The 26,168-nt window shown below is 43.9% G+C and overlaps 1 protein-coding gene and 1 long non-coding RNA gene across 4 annotated transcripts in view; one reads left to right on the top strand and one right to left on the bottom strand.

Annotated features, from left to right (window-relative positions):
- The first annotated feature begins 8,229 nt into the window (after positions 1-8,229).
- Positions 8,230-26,168, top strand: part of sema3c (sema domain, immunoglobulin domain (Ig), short basic domain, secreted, (semaphorin) 3C) — a 46,897-nt gene continuing 28,958 nt past the window's right edge. Inside the window, exons 1-2 of one of the 3 annotated variants that reach the window (XM_030440139.1) lie at positions 8,230-8,506; positions 13,697-13,870. In XM_030440139.1, the coding sequence (XP_030295999.1) occupies positions 13,735-13,870 (136 nt within the window). In that variant the 5' untranslated portion in view covers positions 8,230-8,506; positions 13,697-13,734. Of the gene's footprint in view, positions 8,507-11,560; positions 11,729-11,751; positions 12,035-13,696; positions 13,871-26,168 lie in introns of those variants that run through there. The other 2 variants (XM_030440137.1, XM_030440136.1) reach the window with 2 other exon arrangements.
- Positions 23,734-24,664, bottom strand: LOC115595532 (uncharacterized). Its single transcript, XR_003986715.1, has 2 exons — positions 24,530-24,664; positions 23,734-24,305 (listed from the first exon to the last, which is right to left on the bottom strand). It is a non-coding gene; the product is annotated as an uncharacterized LOC115595532 (long non-coding RNA).

The following is a 26,168-nucleotide window of genomic DNA, read 5'->3' as shown; positions in this document are numbered from 1 at the left end:
AGATATCTACATGCACAGCATTAGTGTTAGTCACTACATGGTTTCTGTGAATCCCTGCCACCCAGGACATATTATTGTATTACTGTGTATTTGAATGTCATCCAGCCTTTTTGTAAAAACATCTCCTGTGTTCCATGTTTTAATTCATGACGTCCCATGAAACCAAGGGTTCACCGAGCAGTAATACAATAATAATACCTTACAGTATCTCATGATGTCCAGACATTTCTCACATTTATTTGTATATTCTGTTTCAATTTATCTAACAAAGTGCAGGAAATACAGGATAGTTTCATCCTGGTCCAATTTGGAAGGGAATCCACACCCTTCGGTGGATTGTTGGTTTATTAAATTTTAAGGTCTGCGACTGTTTAAAGGAAACTCTTTTTCCAGACCAACTAGTGGGTCTATCATTTAAACCCAAAGAATTTAATTTTCAACTCCAGACAAGATCACAAATATATCAGAAAAATACCAAATATGTCACACTTAACTACAGTGAAATTAGTGTAAAAGGATCAAACTGGAAGCCAGAATTTTTATATTTGGGCTTCCAAAGTAAATTTAAAGCGTTGTATCACAGGTTCTGGACTCTTTTGAATGGTTATGAGCTGATGTTTTCCCCCCCAGGCTGTCACAAGCTCTGTAAGTGGCATTAAGGTACAGTATAGGAGTTTGAACACACTGATAATTACTTATTTTTGATGCCTTTAATGCACAAATAAAGCTGCAGGTGAGCTGTAACTTCCCCTATTAGCTGGAAAACACACAATGGGTCCCCAACATATAGTCTTACACAGTCCAAGTTTAAACTTAATAATAATATCACAAAGGTTACACTTGACACTTGTGTTTCTGAGGAAATATTCAGGTGTTTTGTGACCTTAAACTACCCCTGCTTGAGAGTACCAGGAGCATTAAACTCATTCCCTATTTTCACCAACTTTGTGCATATAAAAGAGTAAAAATAAAAAAGTATTTAGGTGGAAAAAACAGCCTATTCAAAGAGCAAAATGTATAAAACTACATAAAAGTCCAAGTTTAGGGCTTTAAAAATGTACATAAACTATATATTGTGGGACTTGAAATCTCATTGGCTACATGATGCATCAATCACTCAGAAGCTGTCGTGTAAGTGGCTCAGGAGAGAGAAGAGAGCGTGGGTCACTTGTCAACGCTATCACTCATTGGCGGTTGCAGGCTCTAGGGCGGGCAAAGAAGCTCCTTGCTCAGGATCTAGCTGGTGTTTTAAACTTATTACAGACAGACCATGAAAAACTATCCGCAGACATGTTCTTTTTTTCATATTTTGTCATCATATGATCCTGGAATACTGTGTTTTGGACTAAATATGTAACTGAAATGAATCTACTGGACATTTCGTGATGAGAGAAGACACCTTTTGCTGGAGTTTAACGCACTACTGTGACACTGTATTGTTTGGCAAACAAGCCACATGAAGCTGAACAGGTTAAAAGTATCAAATGGCTCGGATCAAGCACGAGAACAGAACATGTGGAAGACATATCTGTCTTTATAATACAGCGTGAAGAAAATATGAGTTTCTTGAAACTTGGAAGCTTCTGAGGGGGGAAACCTAAATCTAAATTCAAGAGGTTGGGTGTAATGTTTTGGAAGTAATCTAGCCCATCCCTTAAGACGGATCAGTGATGATTTAAAGCACCACAATGTCCGTATCAGGGAATTAGACGCATGAATCAAGTAATGATGATCACAGAACACGACCCTGCCCTCAAACAGAGCTTTTAATATCTGGAGAAGAGCCGAGAAAACCAGTAAACAACATATAAATCCTGCAGGAGGCTTGTAAAGCCGCCACTGACTAACCACAACTACTGCAACAGTGGTCGTTTTTTAATGTAGGTTCATTAAGTTTATTAGACAGACTAATAAACTTGCGGACGTGTAGGGAGTTCTCTATTAAGTGCTCGCTCCATCCTAACGTTGGAGCGTGCACGGCAGCTACACGAGAAGCAGGAAGCAGGAGAAAACATAACCAGATTCCATTAGTCCCCCTGTGGAAGTTAATGCCTCGAGTGAAGAACTTTTAATTTGATTTATTATGTCCCCCCACCCGCTGAGATGGAAGTGTGGAGGACAGGAAATGATGCACGGTGGTGGCAGGATTCAACAGTATTGTGTGTCGGGTAAAACAGGGACAGATGGGCTCCACACCGGCCGTCAGGGTCAAAAATAGCACTGCTTTTCTGCTAAACACGGCTGCATCGTGTTCTTTTTTTAACATAATGGATTAAAGACAAATTCAATCAAGAGCCCATTACCTCCTCCCAGTCTATAAAAAAACACAAATGCCCCATTTAAAGACGGAGGTATGAGAAGATGTTTTTTTTCTCTCTAATGCTGAGGACATGTGGGGACAGCTGCTGTGGACGCTGCCATGTTGGCAACAGTGCGTGATGGTGATCAAGGTGAGGCCGCGAGCCACGGAGCAGGAAACTGGAAAGAAAAAGCTTAAATGATGACAAAGCTACGCAGATTTTCCTACGTGACGACTAAAATCTCAGTTTAATGCCTGTAAATTAAACTAAATGTCTCTAGGGGGAATCAAATCGGTGGTTTTGAGTGGGAGGTTTATATATTTGACCATCCGTGGACAAGTTTTATCAATGCGATCGAAGTGAAGGCAGAGTTTGAAGGTCGATGTGGTCCAAGCGAAGGAGACGGGAGTAAAGGAGGGTAGGACTCCCAACTTTGTAGTCACTGCATCCCAGTATTAATCATTCCTGCCCACTGTGAAGCAATTCAGGACTTTTCCAACTAGGGAAAGCCTCTCAAATTCAAAACTCCTGCTTGTAAACTGAAGGTAAAATCTATCGACTCCAACTTCATGAGGGGGCAGTGTTGTCGGACGTCACACAACAATGGCAGCACCCATTGGGGACGGGGCTATGATGTATTTGTAGATAACAGCTTTTTTATTAGTCTAGTGATGGATATGTAGAAATGTTTCCAGCGTTAAATCAAACTGTATGATGGCGCCGGGTACCTCATGTGTCGTTTCCCTCCTCTCATTCGTTCATACATGCAAGGAGGCTGCGCTGCTGAGGGTTTGGCAAAGAAATATAATTTCATTACAGACACACAAGTTTTTTGTCAACTTTTTAGCGTGCTGCATCTGGAATCCTTGGAGATCAGAGGCTGCGAATTCCGGCAAAGGAACTGTGACCTAAGAAACGCAGCAGTAGACACTCGGCTGGAGACCATCTTACCAAATTGGCGTGTTTGCTCGAAACCAGGCACTGGTAATGATTCCAGATTGATCAGGTGATCAGGACTGAACCAAGTGAAGCTGAAGGAGGAGAAAGAAGTGCGTTTTCTTTTTACTCTTACGAATAAGAGTATCTCAATCCTGAATGTAAACAGGTTAGTGTACGTTTTAATTGTTTTCCGCCCCACCGTTGCTCACTGAAGGTGGTTTTCGACCGTCTGGTGTTTAAAGCTGCTGGAATTTCTGTGTGGGGAGTTGGTTTTTTTTTCCCTTTTGTTTACTGGAAAATGTTAAAACAACCCAGAGAACCAGAGCTCTGAACCACTGGTGTTGTTGTTGTTGATGCTCCAAGCCACTCGGAGAAGCCTGCTCACATCCTCGCGTACCGGGAGGTTTTTAGATCCACAGCGGAGCCGCGGCATGTGGGTCTGGTTGCGTTTCAGATTCGGTTAGTCAGCGGACGAATGAATCACTGCGGCGAGTTCACCGTCTTTGTCTTTCCACCTTTCCTCGTCCCCTCCTCGCTGCCTGTGCGCCGCCAAAGGCCTTCTCTTATGCAAATGAAGCTCTCACAGCTCACGGCTCACTTTCCAGCCGACAGTCAGTCCACATTACAGAGCAGAGAGGGCCTCAGCGGTGCCGACTCAGTCAGCACGCAGCGCTGTGCTCGTACAGTAATATATGGATTCCAGCTGATGACTTCAGACACCGAGAGAGAGGTGCAGGGAGATTTCCCCTGAGCTGTTCTGACACGGAGCGTGACTCGGGCAGAATTCCTCGCCTCTTTCTTTCCTTTTTTTTGCAAGGGTGGCCGAAACCTCTTGATTAATCTCCGAAAGTGAAGGACGCCGCCTCTTTCTGTTTAGCATGCATCAGATCTGCCATTTTTGGTCGGCAAGCAGCTAATGAACGATTCAATTTTCTTGTTGTTGTTGTTCCTCTCACTTTAACAGAAGTGTCGGACGCAAGTACGCACCGGCTGCACAGATGGAATGAACATATGCAAAGTCAGATCAGCTGCTCTGACAGGGCAGGAAAATTAGTTTTATTCCTGGAAAAAAATATGTGCAGAATCGGCTGAGGTTCACTCAGCGCATCGAGCTGGGAAATGACACGCTGATGTTTCAATAATCATTATCAAGCAATCAACAAAGCTAATTGAGATGTCCTGCTGTGTTAAACTGCCTGGAATGTGTGTGACTGATCACTCTGCGAATTTAATTGGTCACGGATTAAAATGAAAATGTAATTAGTGTCCAAGATAACCTCTCTGACAGATTGTTAGAGGGAGCGTTAATCTCCGAGGACAGACTTTTGTCTGAAGGGATGCTGATGTGCACAGTGACCGTTTGCGGATTTGCCTTCTTGCGGACACGAATTATTATTTTTATCGTTAAGTAGACAGTTTTTATGTCAAATTAAATCAGAAAACAAACGAGAATGGCACCCAGTAGAGCGCAAACCTCCACCAAGGCCCAACAGTCGCCATTTAATCCAATCAAGCTGAATCCAACATCACATAAAACATATTTAAATCTGCTTGACTTGCATTTTTTATTAGCATATGCAAGACGTTGTTCTCACTCATAGATAAATATGCCAATCTTTTTCATCAAGATTCACTCACTATTCTCTGAGAAATTGAATAAAATGGTGAAAAACAGCAAGACATAAAAAAGAAAAATGACCCTGAAGAGAAGTCACAATGAGGGTTAAACTGTAACTTTCACTGGTTTCAGCTTTTTGGTTTCAAATCACTCTAAAGTCGACCTTGTGTTCTGGGTAATCATGATGGCCATTTGTTATACAATAAGTCATTACATTGGAAAATGTCAGACAGTTTAATCAATTATAAAACAAGTATTTGCTGTTATCCCATAGCTTAAAAAAATGTAGGCACTGTGCGTATTTGCAAACCACCGTTATGTTGAAACTTTCTTTACATTGTCTGTTTTTGATTTAAAGACATAACAATGCTGTGCTTACGGTTTGGTTAGGTTTAGGCTCAAAACCAGCTCATCACAGTTAGGAAGTGTATGTTTGACTTAAAATACCTGGTTTGGTTGCCGGAAAATGTCCAGACAGTCACAAAAATTACCCGGTTTTGTGGGTTGAAACAAGAATGAATGGAGGTTTCTCACTTGGCAGCCATTTCTCCAAGGTATAACACCCCCACAATCCACTCCTGATGAAAAAGTCAGCTAATATACATGTAAAATGAGCATAACATGATACAAAACGTTCATATAATACGTATGAAATTGCCAAAAATGTGTACTGCCAGCATTTTATTCACGCGACTGAGCTTTTTCCCCACAATTCTGTCAAATGATGCAGAAGAAAATCAGTAATTTAATAGCAAACCACATAGGGAGACTGATCGGATTACTGATTTCCTGGTTGTTCGGCTTTATAGGAAAATAAAAGGACTGCTTGCGTAAAGTCAATCATGTTCCTCAGCCTTGCGTGCACAGGAAAGAGCAAAAAAAGAAAGTGAGCAGTGACCCGAAATCAGACTTTTACACCAGCACCGACAGCATATTGATACGCCTCAGCTGAGCCTGTGACTAGACAATATCTTGCCGACCGCATCCATGTGGTTGTTAAGCGGCGAGCGCGGCGGGAGGCCCTCCCCCGACCTTGACCGCCGCATTTAAACGTCAGCATGACAAATGAAGAACATCTGCAGCGCTAACAAGGGACAGGATGCTCACAGATGTGAGCACAGGAGGACAGATCGGGCGACACAGTGTCACCTGCACACTGGATGTTTGCGAAACCGCCCGTCTGTATTTCTGACGTGGAGGATTTACGATCACTCGCCGTAATCGCGTCTCCCATCGGACGTGACACCTGCGCGCCGTTCGTCGACCGGTTGCGCTCATTAAGCTAATTTACTGCCGGAGCTCCGTTGTGGGGCCTCGTGAAGGATACGCCTCGTCTCTTCATTTTGCTCTCACCCCTCCTCTTTCCATTCTTGTCCTTTTCCACCAATGATCAGCGCTCAACCGGGCCCAATGAAAGACCTGCACACCGCTCTATTGGGCCATCCTGACACTTTAATTGGAGAGGCGTAAATCAGCCTCCATTGTCAGGGAGAAGGGTAATTATTTCCTCCTGTCTCACCGGCTTTCCTCCCCCCATTTCACTTTTTCTGTCTGCCTCGGCTTACACGCTCTCCCTGTTTCCTTTCCACCTTTCTCCGTTTTTTTTAGCATTAAGCTCTAATTCCACCTCAAAGACAAAGTGCTAAAGTGTAAAAATCCTCCACATCCTTTGCCCGATACCTGCGGCGACGCTAACACAAATGCATCCATTCATGAAAATGCAAACATAGCGTGATCTCTCCCCCCTCTCTCTGGAGCTCAGTGTGGAAATGGTTAAATCAAATGCATGTTGCTGGTGGCTAACGCATGGCAGCGTGGCGTTCGCTCGTCCATCCAGCCAAGTCTTTCTTAGACTCCTGACTCCTCTGGTTTGTGTCGAAGCTACAAATATGTACTGGAATAAGCAATTTGGTGTTTGTGCAGGTTTGGCACGCTTCAAGCTCGCTGCATAGCGTTTTAGCTCCCCGTGCTGAGCAAGCGTTCTCCAATAAGCCAGTTTTAAAGGGATCGTGTGTTAAATGTCCCCGAACATCTTCCATTTATGAGCCCGGTTAGCGGGCTCCTGGTGTGACTGTCTCACCAAAAGCATTTCCTTGTATTTTTTTTTTAATGGCTGACCACATCGGATGAAGAATGTCCCATGTTATTACTCTGCTTCGCGGTCACTTTTGCAAGCAAGATCACTCAAAGGAGGGGAATTTGAATGTATTAGATGATTCGGACAGTTTAAGAAGGAATGCAAAATAAAAATAGCAACTCAGCTGGATTCAGCCACGCTTGGCCACGTAGCTCCGGGGATGTTCTGTTAACTGTTCGAGGCTGAAACATCCGAACAAATACTGGACGGATTACCGTGAAAACTCATATTCATGGTCCCCTGAAGTTGAGGTTTACTGACTTTGGTGAACCTCCAGCATGAGAGGTCCATGGAGGTCGAACAAACTTCACAGAGTGCAACTTTTGCACACCTGAAGGTCGACAGGTGCGTAGGAGAGGAGCGGAGGCCGACAAAATCAGGGAAAAGACTCCCGCACACTTGCAATAAAGTTGACTGACAAAGACGTTTTTCTGTAGTTAGACCTTCATCGGGTTATCTCGATAACCCGATGAAGGTCTAAGTAGATATTTGTAAAACTTCCAATGAGCTGAGAAAAGTGATTTTAGTAAACACGGAAACCAGAAAACCTTTTTGCTGTACGTGCTAGGCGAGCAAGTCTCATTGCTTTGAATGGGCGCTATCTTTGCTCTTGGTATCTAGTTATTACACAAATCAATGGCCGATGCTCTTGTGGGCCTGGTTGAGCTGGTAGCAGCTAATTTAGCCGCTAGCCTCAAGCAGAGACAAGGGGTTGGCTACGGTTGTCTGGTTAACTCACTTCTTTCTAACTCCACACCAACAGATTGTTACGCTTTCATCCTCCTGTCACATCACGCACAGCCTCGCAGCTGCTTGCACCTCCGTAATCGGTTTCGGTATGAAACTCTACACCTGAGTCATAATTTCTTCTCATAGTTAGACACGGCGTGGCCGTTTGAGAGGTTCCAGCACACCCTTACAAGCTGATTCATTATTGCGGAAAAACTGATGACACTTAATGTGACGGATCAAGTGGAAAATGAATGGAAAATGTCTGTTTTCATTCAAATCACGGAGGGGAACTTTGGGTTATTTTTGATCGTCCACAGATTCAAAAAGCAGCCTCGGCCCTGACGGTGTTTAACCTCCTGTCCTCCACCTCTCTGATGTGCTGAGCCGCATATGTTAAAGTTTGCTGTCTAGTTAACAGAGGGAGGGAGGGAGGGAGATCATGTAGGGGAGGAGTGGGGAAGAGGAGGAGGAGGAGGAGGGAGACTTCAGTGGAGAGTGTGTAATAGGACACCAGCCCTCTCTGTCTTTTCGCTCTCCTCCCTCTCTCCTCTCCTCTCCTCTCTCCGGTGCTCCTCTCTCAGTCAAGCCTGCTGCTCTGTGAGCACTTTAGATGGAATAGCAGCATTTTTCTCCTCTGCTGTCACTGGAGGAAACTGGAAACAAGGTGTTTTTTTTTTTTTATTTCTTTAGGAGGATAAATAAGATCCAGATCTGCTGCTGTGGTGATACCTGGCTTTTTTTATTTTGTTCAGCAGCACCAGAGGAAGCTCTCACTGAGAGGTGAGTCCTGAACCACGGGGCTGATCCGGAGGGGGGGTCTACCTGCTGTACTGCGCACGACTGTAGTGGAGGCAGGAGAGGAGGCTAACAGGTGCAGCGAGAATTGGAAGTAAACTCAGTCTGATGGCTGTAGAGCGCGCCAGATTTACTACATTTCACTTGCTGCTTTTTTTCTAAATCTTGTGTGATATTACATCAGGCTACTGCAGACTTTATTCCCCCCCTTCATCTGCATCTATTTTAAATACAGTCTTAATTTCCAGATGAGTCATCATGACTTTGTTGGAGTTTCTAAAAACAGAAACATTTTTGTGTGACTTTAATGCACCAGAGCAGCTTTCCGCTCTGTTTTAAGCTTTAAAAGGCACTTTTTTTAATGCTGTGAGGAAGGTTTTTCCAACAATGTTGCCATCACAAGATTCTCATGTATTTCAATAAGTAAATCTTAAACTTTTAAACACTTGAAATAAATAGATTTTGCTGCTCTTGGCTGCGCCTGCGAGACATGTGTGAGGGAATGTGTGGTTGTAACAGAGCTGTTGACAGGGTGTGGTATGAACACACACTGTCCTGTTGGAGCCGGGACACGGTAGCAGCTTGCAAGTTGTTTACCATGTCATGTGTAATTCTTGAAAGATAAAAGCCTAATGCTAAATATTTCAACCTATGAAACATAAATCCAAATGGGAGGACTTGAATTTCTTGTAAGTTGAATTATGTTCACATGTTTAAAGTCTTAATAGGAGCAGACGGGAGCCAAACAATTACAGCAGTTTTCTTTCCTCCCTTTCATAAATATTAGTTTTTTTTGGAGCTGTACCTCTGAAATACCGAGATGGAAAATTCATTAGGCCGTCAGCCAAGGAATGCACAATAAACACAATTACCATTACACCCCACTGGAAATATAACTCTCCGCTCGCTTGCTCGCTCACTCGGGGCTGACCTCCTTTTTTGTGAAGACATTTAATTGCCGTCGCACAGATTCCTGGCAGCCTCGTCGCTGGAATTTCTGGACTCCCGTTAGAGCTCAACAAAATTAATTGAAGTATTTATTATTTTTGTGCACGGCAACAAATGCTGATGGAGACCCATTATACCGGGGCGAGTGAGCTGCAAGTGCGAGGGGGGAGGCCGATGGCGAGCTCATCATCGCAGAGACGGCGAGGAAAGGAAGTGTCTCAACCTGACGGGACGCTCAGCGGGAGGCCAACTCCCTGGACGATGAGTTTAGCAGCTGTGAGAGTTTCCAGCGAGCCCTCTCACCCACAGATAGGGAAGATGTGAACATTAAAGGGTCGGTTTACTCAAAATTAAAAAAAAAAAACTGTATTCTCAATTAGTGGTAAATCAGTCCTGACGCCAGACAAGAATGTCACTGATTAAAGATTCTGTAAAAACCCCCAAATTACATTCAAAAAACGACATGTTTCAAAAATTCTCGCTTTCTCTAATTTCCAAATGGTTTAGGTTGAGGAAAGATTGTGGTGTTGGCAGTAAACACTGGGTGTAAAGTTAAGTTTAGACAACACAAACACTTGGTTAAAGTGAGGGAAACAATGTGGTTAAGAGCTAGTAAAAATGCTAATTGGTCTATGATGGGGCTCAAACTCCAGTCTCCTCCATGAGTCAGGCGTGCTGCAAACCCTTACTTTCTGCCTCGCGACACAGAAACTGTTGGTTTGCTGGTTTGTTTGTGCCTCTCACAGCATCTGAAAAGATTTAGAAACTAGAATTACACTCAGTAGAGCACACATCTCTTTTATATAATCAAGTTTAATATCAAGTGACACGTATTTAAATCTGTTTGTTTCTCAGTTTCGCAATGTCAAAAGAAAGTAAGAAAAGAATCCTGGATCAGTCATCTTCATCCGGATCTCCACAAAAATGTAATGGGGTCTATTCTGGACTGAGACCCATCCTTCATTCAAGTTTCGTGGAAATCAGTTCAGTAGTTTTCGTGTAATCCTCGTCACAAACCAACAAACGGACATGGTGAAAACATGACCTACTTGGCGGAATGTAATACAAATACGAGCAGAAGTGTTTCTTTCCATTGTGCATAATCAAACAAATTCAGCCGTCTGAAGAAATGTTTCATGACAGACATTTTAAAATGATGTCGTTAGGAGTTGTTGCCTAAACAAGGTAACAGATGAGATAAACTTCTAAGTAAGTTTTCTTCAAGTTCGCCGTCTTCCTTCCTCACATCAGACGTTTTACAAGTTACAGTCACAGGCGGAGCAAATGAAATGCATCGTTAACCTGAACAAAAATCGTGATTTCTCTCGTTTAAACATTGTACGTGCACAGCTTGACAAAATATACAACAAATAAGCATTTCTATAAATTTGAATGCAGAAATGTCACATTTTGTATCTTTAAATCACTTAAAAAAGAAGGGATCTCGACTTGGTCTGGAAACATTAAAAAGAATCAATAACACAGTGAAATGAGGGTCTTTCATGCCCACATACCAAGCTTAACTATGCATTTGAGTTAGCTTCCCTCAGCTATTAACACAGCTTTGAACTGAAAATGTCATTTTCACGGTCAACATTCAGACACTTGAGACTCGCCGCTCCGACTTAGCACTGGGGTGGATGGAGAAATCTCTGCAAACAGAGCACTTGAAACCAAAACTAACAAAGATTTGCATATATATCATTATAAGTAAGAAAGAGAAAGTGTATTTGGGGGGAATTTGTGCGGCTGAACCCTTTTAAGAAAGCAGAAAGGACAAAAGCAAGAGCCTTAGAACAAGATCAGAGTCGTACACCTGGAGGCTAAAGTTGAGGGAGACGCCCGAGCCGAATCGCCTCAGGGGAAGTGTGTGTGTGTGTGTGTGAGTGTGTGTATGTGAGTGTGTGTGGATGATGCAGCAGGAGGGAGGAGAGGGGGCTGCAGCACGGCGGCTGTACGAGCCCTCACGATGTTTTATCCCCCTCAAGTGCAGCCAGAGAGATCTCATTCCTCCGCAGCTCCTCCATCTGTTACCCTGATGCACCTGAACTGTAGAATTCCATACATCAGTCACGCCTCACTCCACCACACACACCCTGCGCCTCAACCTATTTGTACAGTGCAGCCCGAACCTGAAATTTTCATAGCGATCGCGCAGCTTTTCCTATCTCCTGGCCATCAATTTTTCATCGCACATCTATAAGCCATGAGAGCAGAGCTACACTCCCCGTTGCAACGACATTATCTTCTTTATTCCAGGTAGAAAGGTCTTTTTATGCAGCGCGGTGTGTTTTGTGCACACAGGTTAGTGTAACAGCTGGTTTTGTGTGTTGGTAAAAACAGCCTTTCCTTTTCCAGCGGTGGAGTTTTTGTTGCATCGCAGGAGTTGGTGTCCCGCAGGCGGTACAGTACCTGCCACTATCAATAATTGAGCTGCTCTTGTCCTGTTATGGAAACGGAACTAGAGGAGGCTGAAGGGGAGAGCGTTTCTCCGCCAGCTCTTTTGTGCAGATTTAACTCATCCATATTTAAGAGAGGTGCATCGCAAGGATATCGTCAGTGGCGGTATTTAACTGACATGTTGTTCTCTGATCTGTCTTTCAATGTAGTTTGTGCTCTGCTTTTATTACCTGGACCTGACAGACTTCTGTTTTTACTGTATGTATTATTTCTGTCCTGCTTCAGAATGAATTATACTCAAGGAAATGGATGTTTTAGGCATTGATTTGATCATTTGCAGAACAAAAGGTGTTGCGTTGAAAGACAATATTTGCCAGCTTCTTTAAGATTATGGAACATTTCAAGACAATCAGCACAAAAAATGGTGGCATTGTACATTCTGCCAACCAATTATATGCCAAAATTTATGTTTTGGGCTCTGCTTATGTTCCGGTTCGGTTTGAGCACAAAAACAACTTGTTTAGGGTCATGCAGAGATCATGTTTTGGCTTCATATATCTTTCATTGTCTCGCCATCCAGTCAAAAATATCAGTTTTTTGGTGCCACAAACATGGCTGGAATTAAACCCTGAGGTCTCCTTAAAAATATCCAGTGGTTTCACACTTACAAATGTTGAAACACAGGCTCAGACTGCGGTCAATGGCTTGGCGGTCTTCTGTTTGAGCTCCACCACCATCCCCTCCACTTCCTGTCATGAAAGCCAGGTCATAAACATGTAATGTGAGCACGATATGAGGCCTTTGGTTGAAATGTCAATATGGTGCGGAGCCGCTAACACGTACAAATGTGAATGTATCAGTGGCCTTACAGAAACATTCACAGCCAACATGTTCTACTGCCGACTGGGCTGAAATTATTGCTGAAAATAAATCTGATGGCCATAAATGTTGTGACCCTTTTCTTAGCTTTAACAAACTTTTAGCGTCTTCCAGCTCATTGTTGTAGTTTGTTTGCTGCTAATTAATTTTGTCAACCTCGTTCCCAGAAAAAGCTAGATAAAATTTTTTTACTCTAATAACCCAACTGAACGCTATACTGACCCAGCCGCTAATAGCAGACAGAGTTAGCATCTAGCTGTTGAGCATAGTTGAGAATTTAGCTGCTACAGAGCCAGATATCTCCATCAGGAAATAATAGAAACCGAACTAGAACTAAAAGGAGACCAAGTAGTGGACTTGACTCAAATCAATGCTAATGTTGCTATCCGTGTCCACAAAATGAGTAAATAAGTACCTGACTGTTTGCTAACACATTAGCCATATCAACTGGACTTGACTTTAAATGAATGCTAATGTCCCTCTGTGTTGGTCAGATGTGTAAATAGGCAGTTGTTTGCTAACACATTAGCCATATCAACTTAAGAGTTGATATTGAATTCATGTGTTTGCATTGTGTTCCAGTTCATACAGCTTTAAATGCTAATCAAACAACATTAAGTTTGTTGGCTAGCTTAAAAAAACACCCAGCAATTATTGAAACATTTCTAACCTGGGCGTTTTTAAGGCACATTTTGTGTCCGTTTTGAAGATTGTTTTACATTTCAGCAAATTGGGATTTGTTGGTATTACACCAAAGAAATGACTCATTAGCATTAGCGGTGAAAGTTAAAGTGGCAGGAGAAATAAAAGCTTAAAAAGGGGGCTCTGTGAAACTTCGTTATTAGCTTTGAAAATGTGTTCAATGCATGTAAACAGCAGCAAATTGTTCCATAGAGCCTCTTTAAACTTATTGATAAACTTCAATCTTTGATTCTCTCTTTCCACCAGGCAGCAGTGACCGGTGGTGGTTCCTGAGCGGTCCAGTCATGGGCAGGCCGGAGGGGTTGGCCAGGCCACCTCTGGTGTCCGCTATGGCGCTCTCCCTCCTGGCTCTCTCTCTCCTCTCCACCGGGGTCTCCAGCCTCCCACAGCCCATGCCAAGAGTCTTCCTTTCTTTTGAGGGTAAGAAGAAATAACAAGCATGCACCCCCTGAAGTGAATGTAAACCATCAACTTGGCCTGCATCCACTCGAAGATGTAATGAGGCTGCAGCGGTGCCATGTGTTCGGCCCAGCTAATGCCGAACAAATGCTTGATAATGGAGGCGTACCTGTGGGCGATTGTTACGGAGTTGTTTACAGCTTACAACTCGGCTGTTTGTTTTAATCAGATTCTGTCCTCGATAGTTTGTGCGATGACGGGGGGTAAAGGTTTCAATTACGCACACTAACCCTGGCGCATCCATCGTCCTGCTGTGTGTCAGCAAAAAGTCAAACCTCTGCAGGAGGTGCCACTACGCGTCAGAACTGCCCTGAATCTGTTCTTAGTTAAACTTTAATCACACACCCCCCCCTTCCATGCTGCAGGCCGGTGGGCATTGTTGCTGCCTCTGGTTTTGATTCTCCTTGTTTTATTTAATTTGTTTGACACAGATTATTTTATGAAGTTTTTTCGACGCTCCCCTTGAAAATGAGAGGCGCCATTGGGGGATCGGGAGGGGTCGGGCTCGTGTTGCGTGAGTCAGTGTAGACCAGCCGGCCGATCCCCTGAGCTATGAGTGGTGCAGTAACCTTTTCGCAATGGCTGGATAGTGTGCAGGGGCTGAAGGAGACGTTTGATCACCTTTCACTACCTCTCGCTGCACAGTAGGCAGCACTGAGCAGCTGAGGCTGTCCGTCAGCAAGGTTTCGCCGCTCAGTTAATAAAGCCTCGGCCAGAGCAGGTGTAGTTTTCTCCCCCTCTCCCTTCTCCCCAATTTGGTCTCATTCTTTCCTTATCTGTCTGTTTTTCCCTCTCATGCATTCAGCTTTTTCTTCAGTTGTTTCATTCCAAATGTCTGAACCAAAATCCGCAGTCTGCTTCTGCTCTGCAAACAGACAGAGTTGTGAAATATGACAGCTTGATAAAAAGCCAAACTAAACAACAAAACACGGAGGGAAAACCGTACATCATCGCTCTCGTATCTTTGGTTTTTGACTCGCCCGTCGCTCCTCACAGCCAGCTTATAAAGGTCAGAGGTGGCCGCTGCTGAAAAAGAGCCGATCCCTGTAATCCTGGAACGCTCGATTCTCTCTCAGAGTGCGGATTAGATTCGATCTGTGTTTGGTCACTGTAGGTGGGTATCGCTGCAGGGAGGACCATAAAAGGAGAGTCTGACTTCTGCAGCGCACTTATTCCTTAACAGGCTCTGGACTTTATTCTTAATGAGCATTCATCTGCTTGATGGGGCTGGAAGCTGCATTTAGGTTCAAGTTATGAGGAAATGGCAGCATGAAGCAGGAGGATGTTTGCTCAGAGCTAAAAAGCAAACTTCAGGCGTGAATTTACTATCAAGCTTTGATTCGCCACTGGAGCTTAAAGGTGCAATATGTACGATTTATAGTTGAAAGTATCACAGGTGAAATATATAAGAATTGGCCACAAGTCAAACTTATACCGAAATGAAATGGAGGGCAGCATGTTATCAGGGTAAGTGCTACTAACTCTAGCTGATTTTAGCTAATTAGCTCAGTTAGCCGTGCAGCTAGTGGTTTAGTAGATAGTTCAACACTATACATAGACGTCATAACATCAAAATAGTTATTCTTTCACATTCATTTCATAATTTTAGTTATCTGAATGCTTTTGAATTTAATTCTTACATATTGCACCTTTCAAAATAACAAATTATCCACAGAAAGTGAAGAAATAACTGTTTTACTGTCATGATGTCTATGTATTTTATTACAGAGGTGTCTGCTAAAGTTAGCATGCTAACCAGCTAACCCTGGCCCGGTCCAAAGCCAGGTCCAAATATTTTTAAGGGGACCACAGGACAGGTTTCCAGCCTGTATCGAGGCAACAAAACTTGAGGTCTTTAACTATGAATGTGACAGGTGGCCAATTCTTACATATCGCACCTTTAAAATGTTAAAGCACTTTGAGTGGATCCACCTTATTGTTTTTGAGTTAGAAAAGATGGAGGATGAGGGTCACGACTCCTTTTTGGCTGTGGGAGCAAGTTCGGCATCGGTGAGTAACAGCTGTAGAGAGACTCTCAAAGCCCAAGGTGGAGGTTTGTTTCTCCCAAAAAACACTGGAAGTCCTCGCCGAGGGAAGAATTCATGGATTTGGGCTCCGTCCAGATCAGCCAGAAAAGATGAATGAAGAGTCACAGAAGAAGACTGGGAGAAGGGAATAAGGCGCAGGTGGTTTGGCACCTGCTGGGTGGCCAAGAGGTCAGTGCTGTAGTCTGGCTTCTCTTTGCTCCCTGGTTGATTAACACAAGCTGGAGAAAACTAAATCAAGAAAATAAACCAGTGAGCGAGACGTTTGGGTTGTTCATAGATCTGGACGCTGGAATATCCTCCCCCCCTTTTTCCTCCTCGTGTCCAACTGAAATCCAATCCAGGGGTAAGGCAGGTTCACGGGACTCCCGGCGAAGCCTCACATCCTGCAGAGAAGTTGCTGTCTCTGACATTCCTCGCTGCCTCGCTCTGCTGCTTACTCTCGTGTTCCTCAGGCGAACACAGCCAGACCACAATTAAAACCGCATAATAAACAGTGAAAAATGCAGCTAACCCAAATAATAAACTCTCGAGCGGTGCCTTTCTCTTCCGTGCCTCGGATAACAAACACAGCCACCCCCTCCTTCCATACAGCAAAGCTATTTAGGGAGACCCAGTGTGATAAAAGATAATGACTCCTGAACATTTGCTCTAAATATGACTTGTGCTCTCGACATTTATTTTGGCCCGTTTCATGGTCGGTTTGAGAAATTTGCCGTCAGACTGAAATGCTGCGGTATCCTGATCTGATGGAGACAGTTTGACTGAAGCTGTGCATTGAAAGATAATCAAGTCCTGATCAATCTCTGCTGTAAAGATTTTAGTGGAAACTTTAGAAATATTTTACCATCCACACCTCTGCAAAACTAATCAAAAAGATCCAGACTGATGTCCTTGATGAAATAGATCTGGTCTTATTATAAAATGAGATTCCAGCACCTCCACGAATGTCTGTCCTTCAACCTTCTTTCTAAAGTCCTCGTTAGAGCTTCCAGCCTTTCAAAGAGTTTGAATCAATTCAATGAACAGTAATCACATCACTTAAATTAGGTTTGCTCAAATGCAATGCACGTACTGTAGTCTGCCCTGCTGAGTAACAAGCTGAAGTTCCCGTATGGCCAGCCAACAGTCTTTACTTTGTCAAAGAGTTTTTTCCGTTGATGGTATCAAACCGAAAATGCTTCCACACTTCTCAGATTGTCACGATTATCTGAACATCGTCGGCATAAACGCTACATTCAGTTGCGTTGCTATGAACTTTAATTCAAGCAGATCATTACAGATTCAATATTAAACTTTTCTGACATTCAAAACTTCAACAATTGTCAGTCCTAGTCAAACTGTATTATTACAATCTCATTATATGTAAAGTATCTCGCAGCCTTTTTGTCCTGCGATGCCATAAAGCAATATTTCAAAACCGAAATTGACAAAAAATGACAGGTTCTGAAAGCTGTTGTTAAAGGTTTTGGTGAATGTTGTAACCCTCTCTTTGGCTAGATATTGACAGATTTGGAACAAAACTTTACCAAATCAGATTTTAATTCATAAAGTTCTTGTGTTTCAACAAGAGTCAAAACTTGGGCGGGTTTTTATGGCTTCTTCAAATGTTAAGTATCAGAAAATGAGTGCTGATTTCAAGCTAAATAACACTTGTTGTTCTGTCTAATATTCATTTTCTGGATATTGATCATCTCAAGATCAACTTCCAGAGAATGAACATTGATGCAAATTAAATAAAACGTCTTTTGTGAGCATTAACATAAAGTAACACACGTCGCTTTCAAATGCTGTAAACAGGAAGAAGTACTCTAATACTGAGAGACACAGCTAGTGTATTATGTTGCTGATTAGTTCTGCTACTGTATCAGAGGTCGGCCTCGCTGTTGCCAAAATGCCATTCCAGAAGTGTTCGGATCCAGAATTCAGCTTCATTTATTCCTTCAGCTGGCAGTTGGGGCAATGGTCATCTTGTGTTTATGATCAGGATCATTTAACCTCATCAGCGGTCTCACCCTGTTCTGGCAAAGCTCCAGTATTCGGTACTGTATTAACTCAGAAATATATACAGTACGTATGTCAACCGTGGACGATGTTTATTTGAATGTAAGGAGCCTTGGCGTGCTTTCGCGTGGATAATGTATAATTTGCACACGTGTGTTTGGCGGAGAGCCCGGCTGAGACGTAGCAGAGATTGATTAAGATGATGTGTGTGGTTTAATGAGCGCTCCCTCGCGCTGGTATGGGCCACATGGGCTTTCGTTCACAGCCTGAACAGAACCAGGCGTGGAGACCGGGAACCAGGCATCAGAGGGCGGATACACCGGATCCCTCCTCGCTTTTATCATGCCTCATTACTAGCTCCACTCGCCCCCCCATTATTCATACAGCATTGATACTGTTCATACACAGTCGGTGGAGGTCAGTCTGTTAAGGATGTTTACTTGGTAATGAAGGTTTGCAGGAGTGCCTGTCGGAGAGAAAGGGCCTGGATGTGAATTCCTTTAGACTTGATTGCAGTTCAGTGGCAAAATGTTAGATACTGACAGAAAGTTAGAAGTCAAAAGTTAAACTACATTTCATATATATTTACATGTAGAATACTGTATCCTATAGTCAGCTGATTTATCAGATATCTGATCAAATGAATTCATTAAAAAATCTGTTACTTTTGCGCCAATGGAGCACGCAACCAGCAATGTAAAAATACAATGTTTGCTTCCAAAATAAGGTGTAGTGGAGGTATAAAGTAGCAGGAAATGTAAATATTCAAACTCAACTTTCTCAAATTTCTCCTTCTTAGCGTTTCCTTGTGGTGTTCCTGTTGGCACCAGCGTTAGCAACATGGCTATCGCTAATCGCCTGGCTACCGTAAAGCAAAAAACAACAAAAAGCGCTCTCCATTGAGTGAATCCTGTCTTCCTCTTTTTCTTTTTCTTTTTCAGTAGCGTCTTCTTGTTTTGGTTGTACAATGGCAGACACACTTCCTTTGTGACATAATTCCCCTTTTGGCGGGAGAAATCGAACCTGGTGGTAGACCAAATAGCATCGTGAAACTGAGGTTTAGTGGGAACCAATCTATACGTGGCTGGTGTCATTATGCAATCGTTAATTACTTTAGAGTGATAGGTTAAAGCTAAAAAGTTACCACAGACGTGGATGTGACGTCACCATTTTGTAGCTTGGTGTGGCGACTGCAGCTGTTGACTTCTAAACAGCGACTAAATCCATCTAACTGATCCAAAAATGGCCGCAGCATATTAGAGCTGACAGCTAGCAAGACAGCTAACAGCGAGCTGTCAATCACAGTGTCCCCACCATTAATTGTGCATAACTTGAAGCCTTAAAGACCAAACTCCTTCTTTGAATTAGGCTGTAAAGGCATTCCAACATGCCGTTTTATGGGGATTGATTGCTTTTGGAGCCAGCATCTAGTGGCCGTTGAAGGAACTGCAGTTTTTGGCACTTCAGCACTGGGTTCATTTCACAGCTGTGAAGTTTTCCACTCGCTTGTGAGGTAACGTCTCAGATTCAAATCCAAAATGACTACAAGGAATAATTTCATGCACATGGTCTTCTTTTGTCTGAGATCGCAACTGCTCAAAAAAAATGATCAGACCTTTTAAGGATTTTATTGCTGACACCAGACTCTGTTGGACTGCTGCATGTGGAGTCTTTTAGGGTCATCAAAATGTCAAAGATCAGCGCTGACGAGTAGCCAGAAGCAGGCCTGGATGTCTATGTCTGCGCCTCAAGGTTCATTCTTTTCTTTTCAGGACGGCTTCCTGTCTCTGTTTTACATTAAACCTGCACGTCTCCACTTTGCTGTGGTGAAGTAAAAATCAGTGATGCTCTGTAGTTACGGGGAATTCGTGGCGGGACAAAGTGTCAGCCTGTCGAAGCTGTCAGCAACGGCATGGAGGGACATGCTACAAATAGCTTTGGGTTATCAGTGCATGTGTGTGTGTGTGTGTGTGTGTGTGTGTGTGTGTTGACTGACCCTGAATACTGGCACACATGGCATGAACAGACTCATCTCTTTATGTGTGTAGCTGCATTCCCCCAGACTCGTGTCCTAAGATGTCCATCTAATTGCCTGAGTTGCAGCATGGACACTTTCAGCGAGAGTGATAGCGAGCGCTGTGAGCTCCAGCTTGCACCGCCTCGGGGCTAACAGTGTGTGAGATGTTTGACAGCTCCTCTGTCAGCCGGCCTCTCTGTGTTTAACCGTTCTAGCGTCCGACCTTGCTAGCCCTGTTGAATGTTTTATTATTCCTCCTCCGCAACATGTTGAAAGGTAATCAATGGCCATCAGTATGGACAAAGACAGTGTCTCTTCAAGGATAGCTAAGGTCAACTGGAAAAATACTCTGAATTATCATAAATCAATGACGGATTCTTATAAAACTATTCATGCAAGTTTGTTTGGATTCCTTCCTTTGGTGTGTGATGAATTTTATAAGCTCCAGTTATTGAATTGTTCAATAACTACTCTGATATTAGAGCTTTTGCATTGGATACGCAGTGATGAGCATTGCAGGGGTATAAAAAAAAATATACTTAATACTTCTGGATTAAGGCTCAAGACTGATTCCTTTTCCATTACTGGAGATATTTTATGATTTCTGTCATCCCAGGGATGATAGAAAACGTGTTCGGGCCAAACAGAGATCTCCCCCATAAGGAGAGGGATTCTTGTCTTAATATCGCTCGGGAACTGAAATCTAAATACAACGGAGCATCCCATTCTCATGCTGTTACCGTACGTTGTATAACTGGCTGGTTATTCACCACGAGCGCAATGAAGAGTATGACGCATTAAAATCCAAGAGTACGCAGCAAACCCACACATGGATGGAGGACGCACCTTATATTTTCCCTGACAATGTGACATTGTGAATGACGAAGTCAGCGGAGTCCTGTGGTGTGTTTGGCTAACGGCGCTAACAGCTAATGGAGCTAACGGAGCTTAGGCAGCTAACAGGGAACACAGAGTTGGGACTGAGAGCAGTACAGTCCTGCAGCGTGTTTGGTTAACTGAGTTAGCAACGCTCAAAGCTATCAAGCTAACGCAGCCGGACTGGAAGTTTCTGTTTCCGAAGAATATTAAACTGTGAACTGCAGTTAAATGTGGCAACACGACACGTTTACAGTGAAGTACTTCAGCTGAGTTCTGTTTGTAGGTAAAAGCAGCAGCACAACAGAAAACAAAAAACCTTTTCCCACAGCCGAACGGTGAAAGTTTCAACAGGTGCATTTGTCATTGTTGCCCTCACAGCAGATCTTTACCTTCACTCAACACCACAGAAACAACCACTCGACCTCAGCGACGTCATGTCACCGAGGGAAGTTTATCTTTTCCGACCTGACACAGCTTCAGCCTTGAAGATGGCAGAGAGGAGTCCCACCTGGCCAAACGCATTTCCCTCCTTTCCTCTGGCCGTCCTCCATGACTAGTAAACATGTCAACTCTTGAGAATCCTCTGACCCATATCTCCTGCAAGCCCCCCCGTCGCTCTGAGAAAGCCTCCCTGACAGTAAAATCACACAGATTTACAGTCTGCTGGAGGTGAGATGTAACTAGAGGCTCCCGGTGTGGGCAGGTGAGAGGTCACAGTTAAAAGGCTGGAGAGGCTGGTTGGTTTCTGTGCGAAGGGAGCCGGTGACATGTGAAGGGGAGGCCAGGTGCTAATTGGAGCAGTGGGAACGCAAACGATCGCTGCGTGATGGACAGGTTGTCATCTCGAGTTACGGCTCCTACAGGGAATATTAGCCAACGCCTTAGCAGGTCAGGCGTGCAGTGAAACCGGCAGTTGACATTGGTGCTGGATAACATCACACCGCACAAACACACATGCAGTCAAGGGGGAAAATACACTCCTGGCTCACATGTCATATTTAGATGTGGCGTCTGCTTCGGAAAGCTAATGTGAGAGAAGAGGAACACACGAGAGCTGAGGCATTCTGTCCAGCCATATGATTCCCATTACCCGTGTCTGGATGTAGACAATTGCCGACAGACAACAATCCGAAAATGAATGAGTTGTAGTATAACATCCTCCTTCCCTGAGCCAACGTTGGCTGCCGTCCATGACAAGTAGTTGCGCTACAGTAAATCTGTGAATGCTGTTTTGAGTGCCGAGCAAAGCCTGCCTGGGAATGTGGAGCGCGTCTGTCGGGCAGACAATCGGACGACTCTGTCTGCTGGCGTAAACTCCTCCTGGGTGGTCTCCGCGCGCCGGAACGACACCTTCACAGCCCCTCTGACATATGTATAAGCCACCAGTCGGTACTGTATACCATCAGGCTCGTTCCAGAGAAGAGTGGTTGGACATCCAGTTCGGGCAACTGCCATCTTTTATCTCTAGAGGGGCCTGTCAGTTGCCAGGATAAAGTCTTTTACCGGCGCAGTATGTGCGAGTGCGCCAGCGCTGCGTTAGATAAGTGCAGCCATCCAGAACTGAACCCGAAGAGCTCTCAGCATCGTCCGGACAAAGAGCAATGGTATTTGGCACCGGGTTTGAAGTCAGGCCTCCTTGATGAAACCCACTCCATCTTCTGAGAGGAGATGAATTGCACGGGGGCGGTATAAGCCCCTGCTCCAATATTTATCATGACGGGTGATTGGGGTCCTCCCACCTGCTGCCCCTGACAACCACAGAACAGGTTCTCCTCAAAGTGAATGGAGAGCAAGCACCATTAGCATGGAGTTAATTTATTCATGCTGGCCTTTGGGGTACAAGGCCGATTTGCATAAGAGACACCGAGGTTGGTTCGTAATTGGCCCACTGTCCCACCCTGAAGTGTTAATTAGGTGCCGGGACCTTTTGGCTTGTGTTCAGATGCTGGCGTTAATCAAAAAACCCAACACTCCAGACAATGTGGTCCGAGCTGTTCATCCCCGCTCCACAAGGGCTAAGCTAATGTTCTGACAAAATAATCCCATATTGTTGCCCCATGTTTGGTTTTTATCGCCTTTTTTTCATGGAGGCCGAAAAAGTCTCCGCAGATGGATTTTAATGAGGTGACTCCCTCATTTTTTGCAAAACAGCAGGGAGATCTTTATAAACTACAGCTGTGTTTTTCAATCTCAACCGCAAATCCCTTCACAATAAAAAACCGCGATGCCACACTTTGTTTCCGCTCATGTTCTCTCATCTCTTCCTTTTATACTGGAATGAAAACCCCACGGCATTGTTTTTATACGAGCGCGAGACAACCAGGCACGAGCATTCGCTTACTCTTAACAGGCTGTTAGATGCAGTAATTCTCTAAAGCACTGGGGGGCGAACAAGTAAAACATTCTGAGAGGAAGCCAAAAGTTAAATTTCAAGTTGGCCAGAAGCTAAACCGTAAGTGAGCCGGCTCAAGAGGCGGAAATCAGCGTGGAAGATGCGGGAAGTTTTAGATCTGGAAAGTCGATCTTTTTTTTGCCACTAAGCAGCTTTCATAAGGAATGAACAAGACTCCCTCTCTGGCACTGTATCTAGATTGTACTTGTTATATCTGTAACCCCAGTCCCATGTAGCTAGTAAATATTGATTGATAAACAATTAGGGTATTGTAGTACAATGGGACGGGGCCTGAGTTCGTCTGAAGATGGCGCTATGTACCTGTGAAAACTGTGATAGTGATGATAATTAACTTGGCTGTGCCTCCAATAACTATTAAGAAGTAAACACAAAATGTGGTACTTCCCCTTTAAATCAACAGTTCACTTTAGCCTGTTTTACCACTTATTTATCCAAAAAGTATCACCTTTACAATTACAACACAGGATTTAGTAGAAACAACAAGACTTGTTTATTACAAAGTCACAAATTGGTTAGTTGGAAATTAGTTAACTGATTCACTGTTGACCTTTGGTGGTGATACAGTGTTCAAAACTCTCCTCCATGACATGCTCTGGTAGGTTTACAAATGACCCGTGATGAACACACAGAGAAGAGGTAAAATCAAAATGACCAGAAAACTCAAATGTCCATAGCCCACACTCACACACAAATTCACACCGGGCTATTAAAAGTAAATAAAATAAAGCGTTGCAGGCCCAGGCGAAGCTTGTGAGCGTTGAGGCCAGAAACAAATGGCCAGTTCACTGGTTACCCAGCATAAACAAAAAGCACGTGCACGGTGTTAGAAGTGTACTCACAAGTCCACAACAGTCAGAGATGAAGATTGGGGAATGGGGGAAGGGCAAAGGCCAAGGTGCAGTTTCAGCGGCAAGGGAACGTGGGGTGCAGCACACTCTGCGTTGAACCAACGATCAAGTACAGCAGCTACAGTCTCTCTCCAACGGTCCAGGGCTCTCCCGGTCCTCACTCTCTCCCTCTTATGGCAAATGTCCAGTCCTGAATCACATAATTCCTCTTAGTAATTAAGCTACAGGCTAATTCATGGCGAAAACCCCACAGTATTTAACAAATGAGCAATTGCTAGCTGCAATGCGGAATTAACAGTATGAAAGTCAATGAGCACGCTAAGCTAACGGCTAGCAGCGATTAGCAATTCAGCTCGTCTTTTACACATTACAATCAAACAACAGCACCAAGTACATCAAAACACATGTATTTACCTCTGGCAGCTTCTCAGAGTTCACACACATCAACCACAGGACGACTCTCCTTCAGTCTTGGAAGCTAGGAGTGTTCTTACTTTACTTTTAGCGTTTTCAGCTATCCTGCTCGGATGCTACTAGGGCTGCTTCTGCTGTCGCTAAGCAGCACGTAGGTGATGCTAAGCACCTCCTCCTTGGACAAGGTGAGGACAGGATTGGCTAAGGAGATACCAACAGAGATGAGAGAATAAAAGATGCTTCACTGCCCCACAAACAAACGTGGTCTTTGGGTATTTGTGCAGACAACCAACTATGAATGATTTTTAAAACTAACACCACTCTTCTTTCTTTCTGACTTTTAACTGTATATAGAATGAATGTTTTGACATATTATAATCTGACACATTTTAAACGTATTTACACTTCATGAACTGTTATTTTTTAAGAACAGAAACACTTTAATATCTGCATATAAATGAATGAAAATAAGGGCCACAGGGCTACATATCCATGGTGTTTATCAGAGGAACATGGCTACGTGCCCTCATTGCAAGGTTGCGTTGATCGGTTTAAGGCTGTTGACCAGTGATGTGCCAGAAGCTGTGTCCTTGTCACAGCAGCCCAGGTTTCAATTCCAACCTGTTGCTGCATGTCTTCTCTCTCTTTCCCCTGTTTCCTGTCACTCCAGGCTCTTCTACCAAATAAAGGCTAAAAAAAAGTGATAACTCAGGGGCACCCAAGTAGCTCAGCACCCCATGTAGAGCCCCAGGTTTCAAATCTGTCACTCTTCACCTGCATTATTGATTGAATCCATAAAAAGGCCCCAGAAATAATATACTATTAGTGCAAGGGCTGCAAGACCAGTGACTTGCAGAGCCTTTGCGCTAAATGTCAGAGATGTGATGACGACATTTTTGGCGTCCTCGCCCTCACGCCACGGACCCAGATAAGGCTGCTGAAGCGACACCAGCTCAGTCGGTTGGCACCGGCTCCTCAAAACCTTCGATGCATGCGGTCCAAATTTACAGTCGCCTCTCTCATGAAGATCCCACATACTTTCCAGCCGCTGTGAATCTCTACGATTTTTTCGAGATGCTGCATGACAACAAACCGCTCCTTGTCTGAACATCCCAAAACCAGAACCATGGAAGTATTGTTTACTGCTGGAAGCGCTGCTGTAAAACGCCGTTATTTGATCGGGGAAACAATTTTGGAGGCCAAGTCTCTGAGAAAAACCTGAGTGACGCTTCCTTGTGGTTGTTGCCTTTCCTCTTCTGGCTGTATAATCACAGCGGAGAGAAAAAAAAAGGCAGTTAAGTGAGCACTGCAATCTCCTCCATGACTTTAATTGCTGGCACAAAAACAAGGGGCACTGACAGGTCCCTTCCGGTTGCCCACATTTCTTTTTCTATTTCTACTTCACCGCAATCACATGAAAGAGGATGTTCTCTTCTTTTTTTTTTAAGTCTGTGAGACTCGGCGGCTTGTTGCCCCTGTCTGGAGCCTGTGGCCATGAACAATCGATTCTCTTACGGTTTGCAGAGGGGCTGAATGACCCGCCACAGTGATCACAGCTTGTAGTTTCTTGAGATTTCTTCTCTTCAGAGCTGTAGTAACCGCACAAACAAAAAAGTATTTTGTCTGGAGCCAAAGGGCT

The sequence above is a fragment of the Sparus aurata genome, chromosome 14 (assembly GCF_900880675.1).
Source record: "Sparus aurata chromosome 14, fSpaAur1.1, whole genome shotgun sequence".
Classification (NCBI taxonomy): Eukaryota; Metazoa; Chordata; class Actinopteri; order Spariformes; family Sparidae; genus Sparus; species Sparus aurata.
The sequence above is the reverse complement of the archived record's forward strand: the minus strand, read 5'-3'. Positions and strand labels throughout refer to the sequence as shown.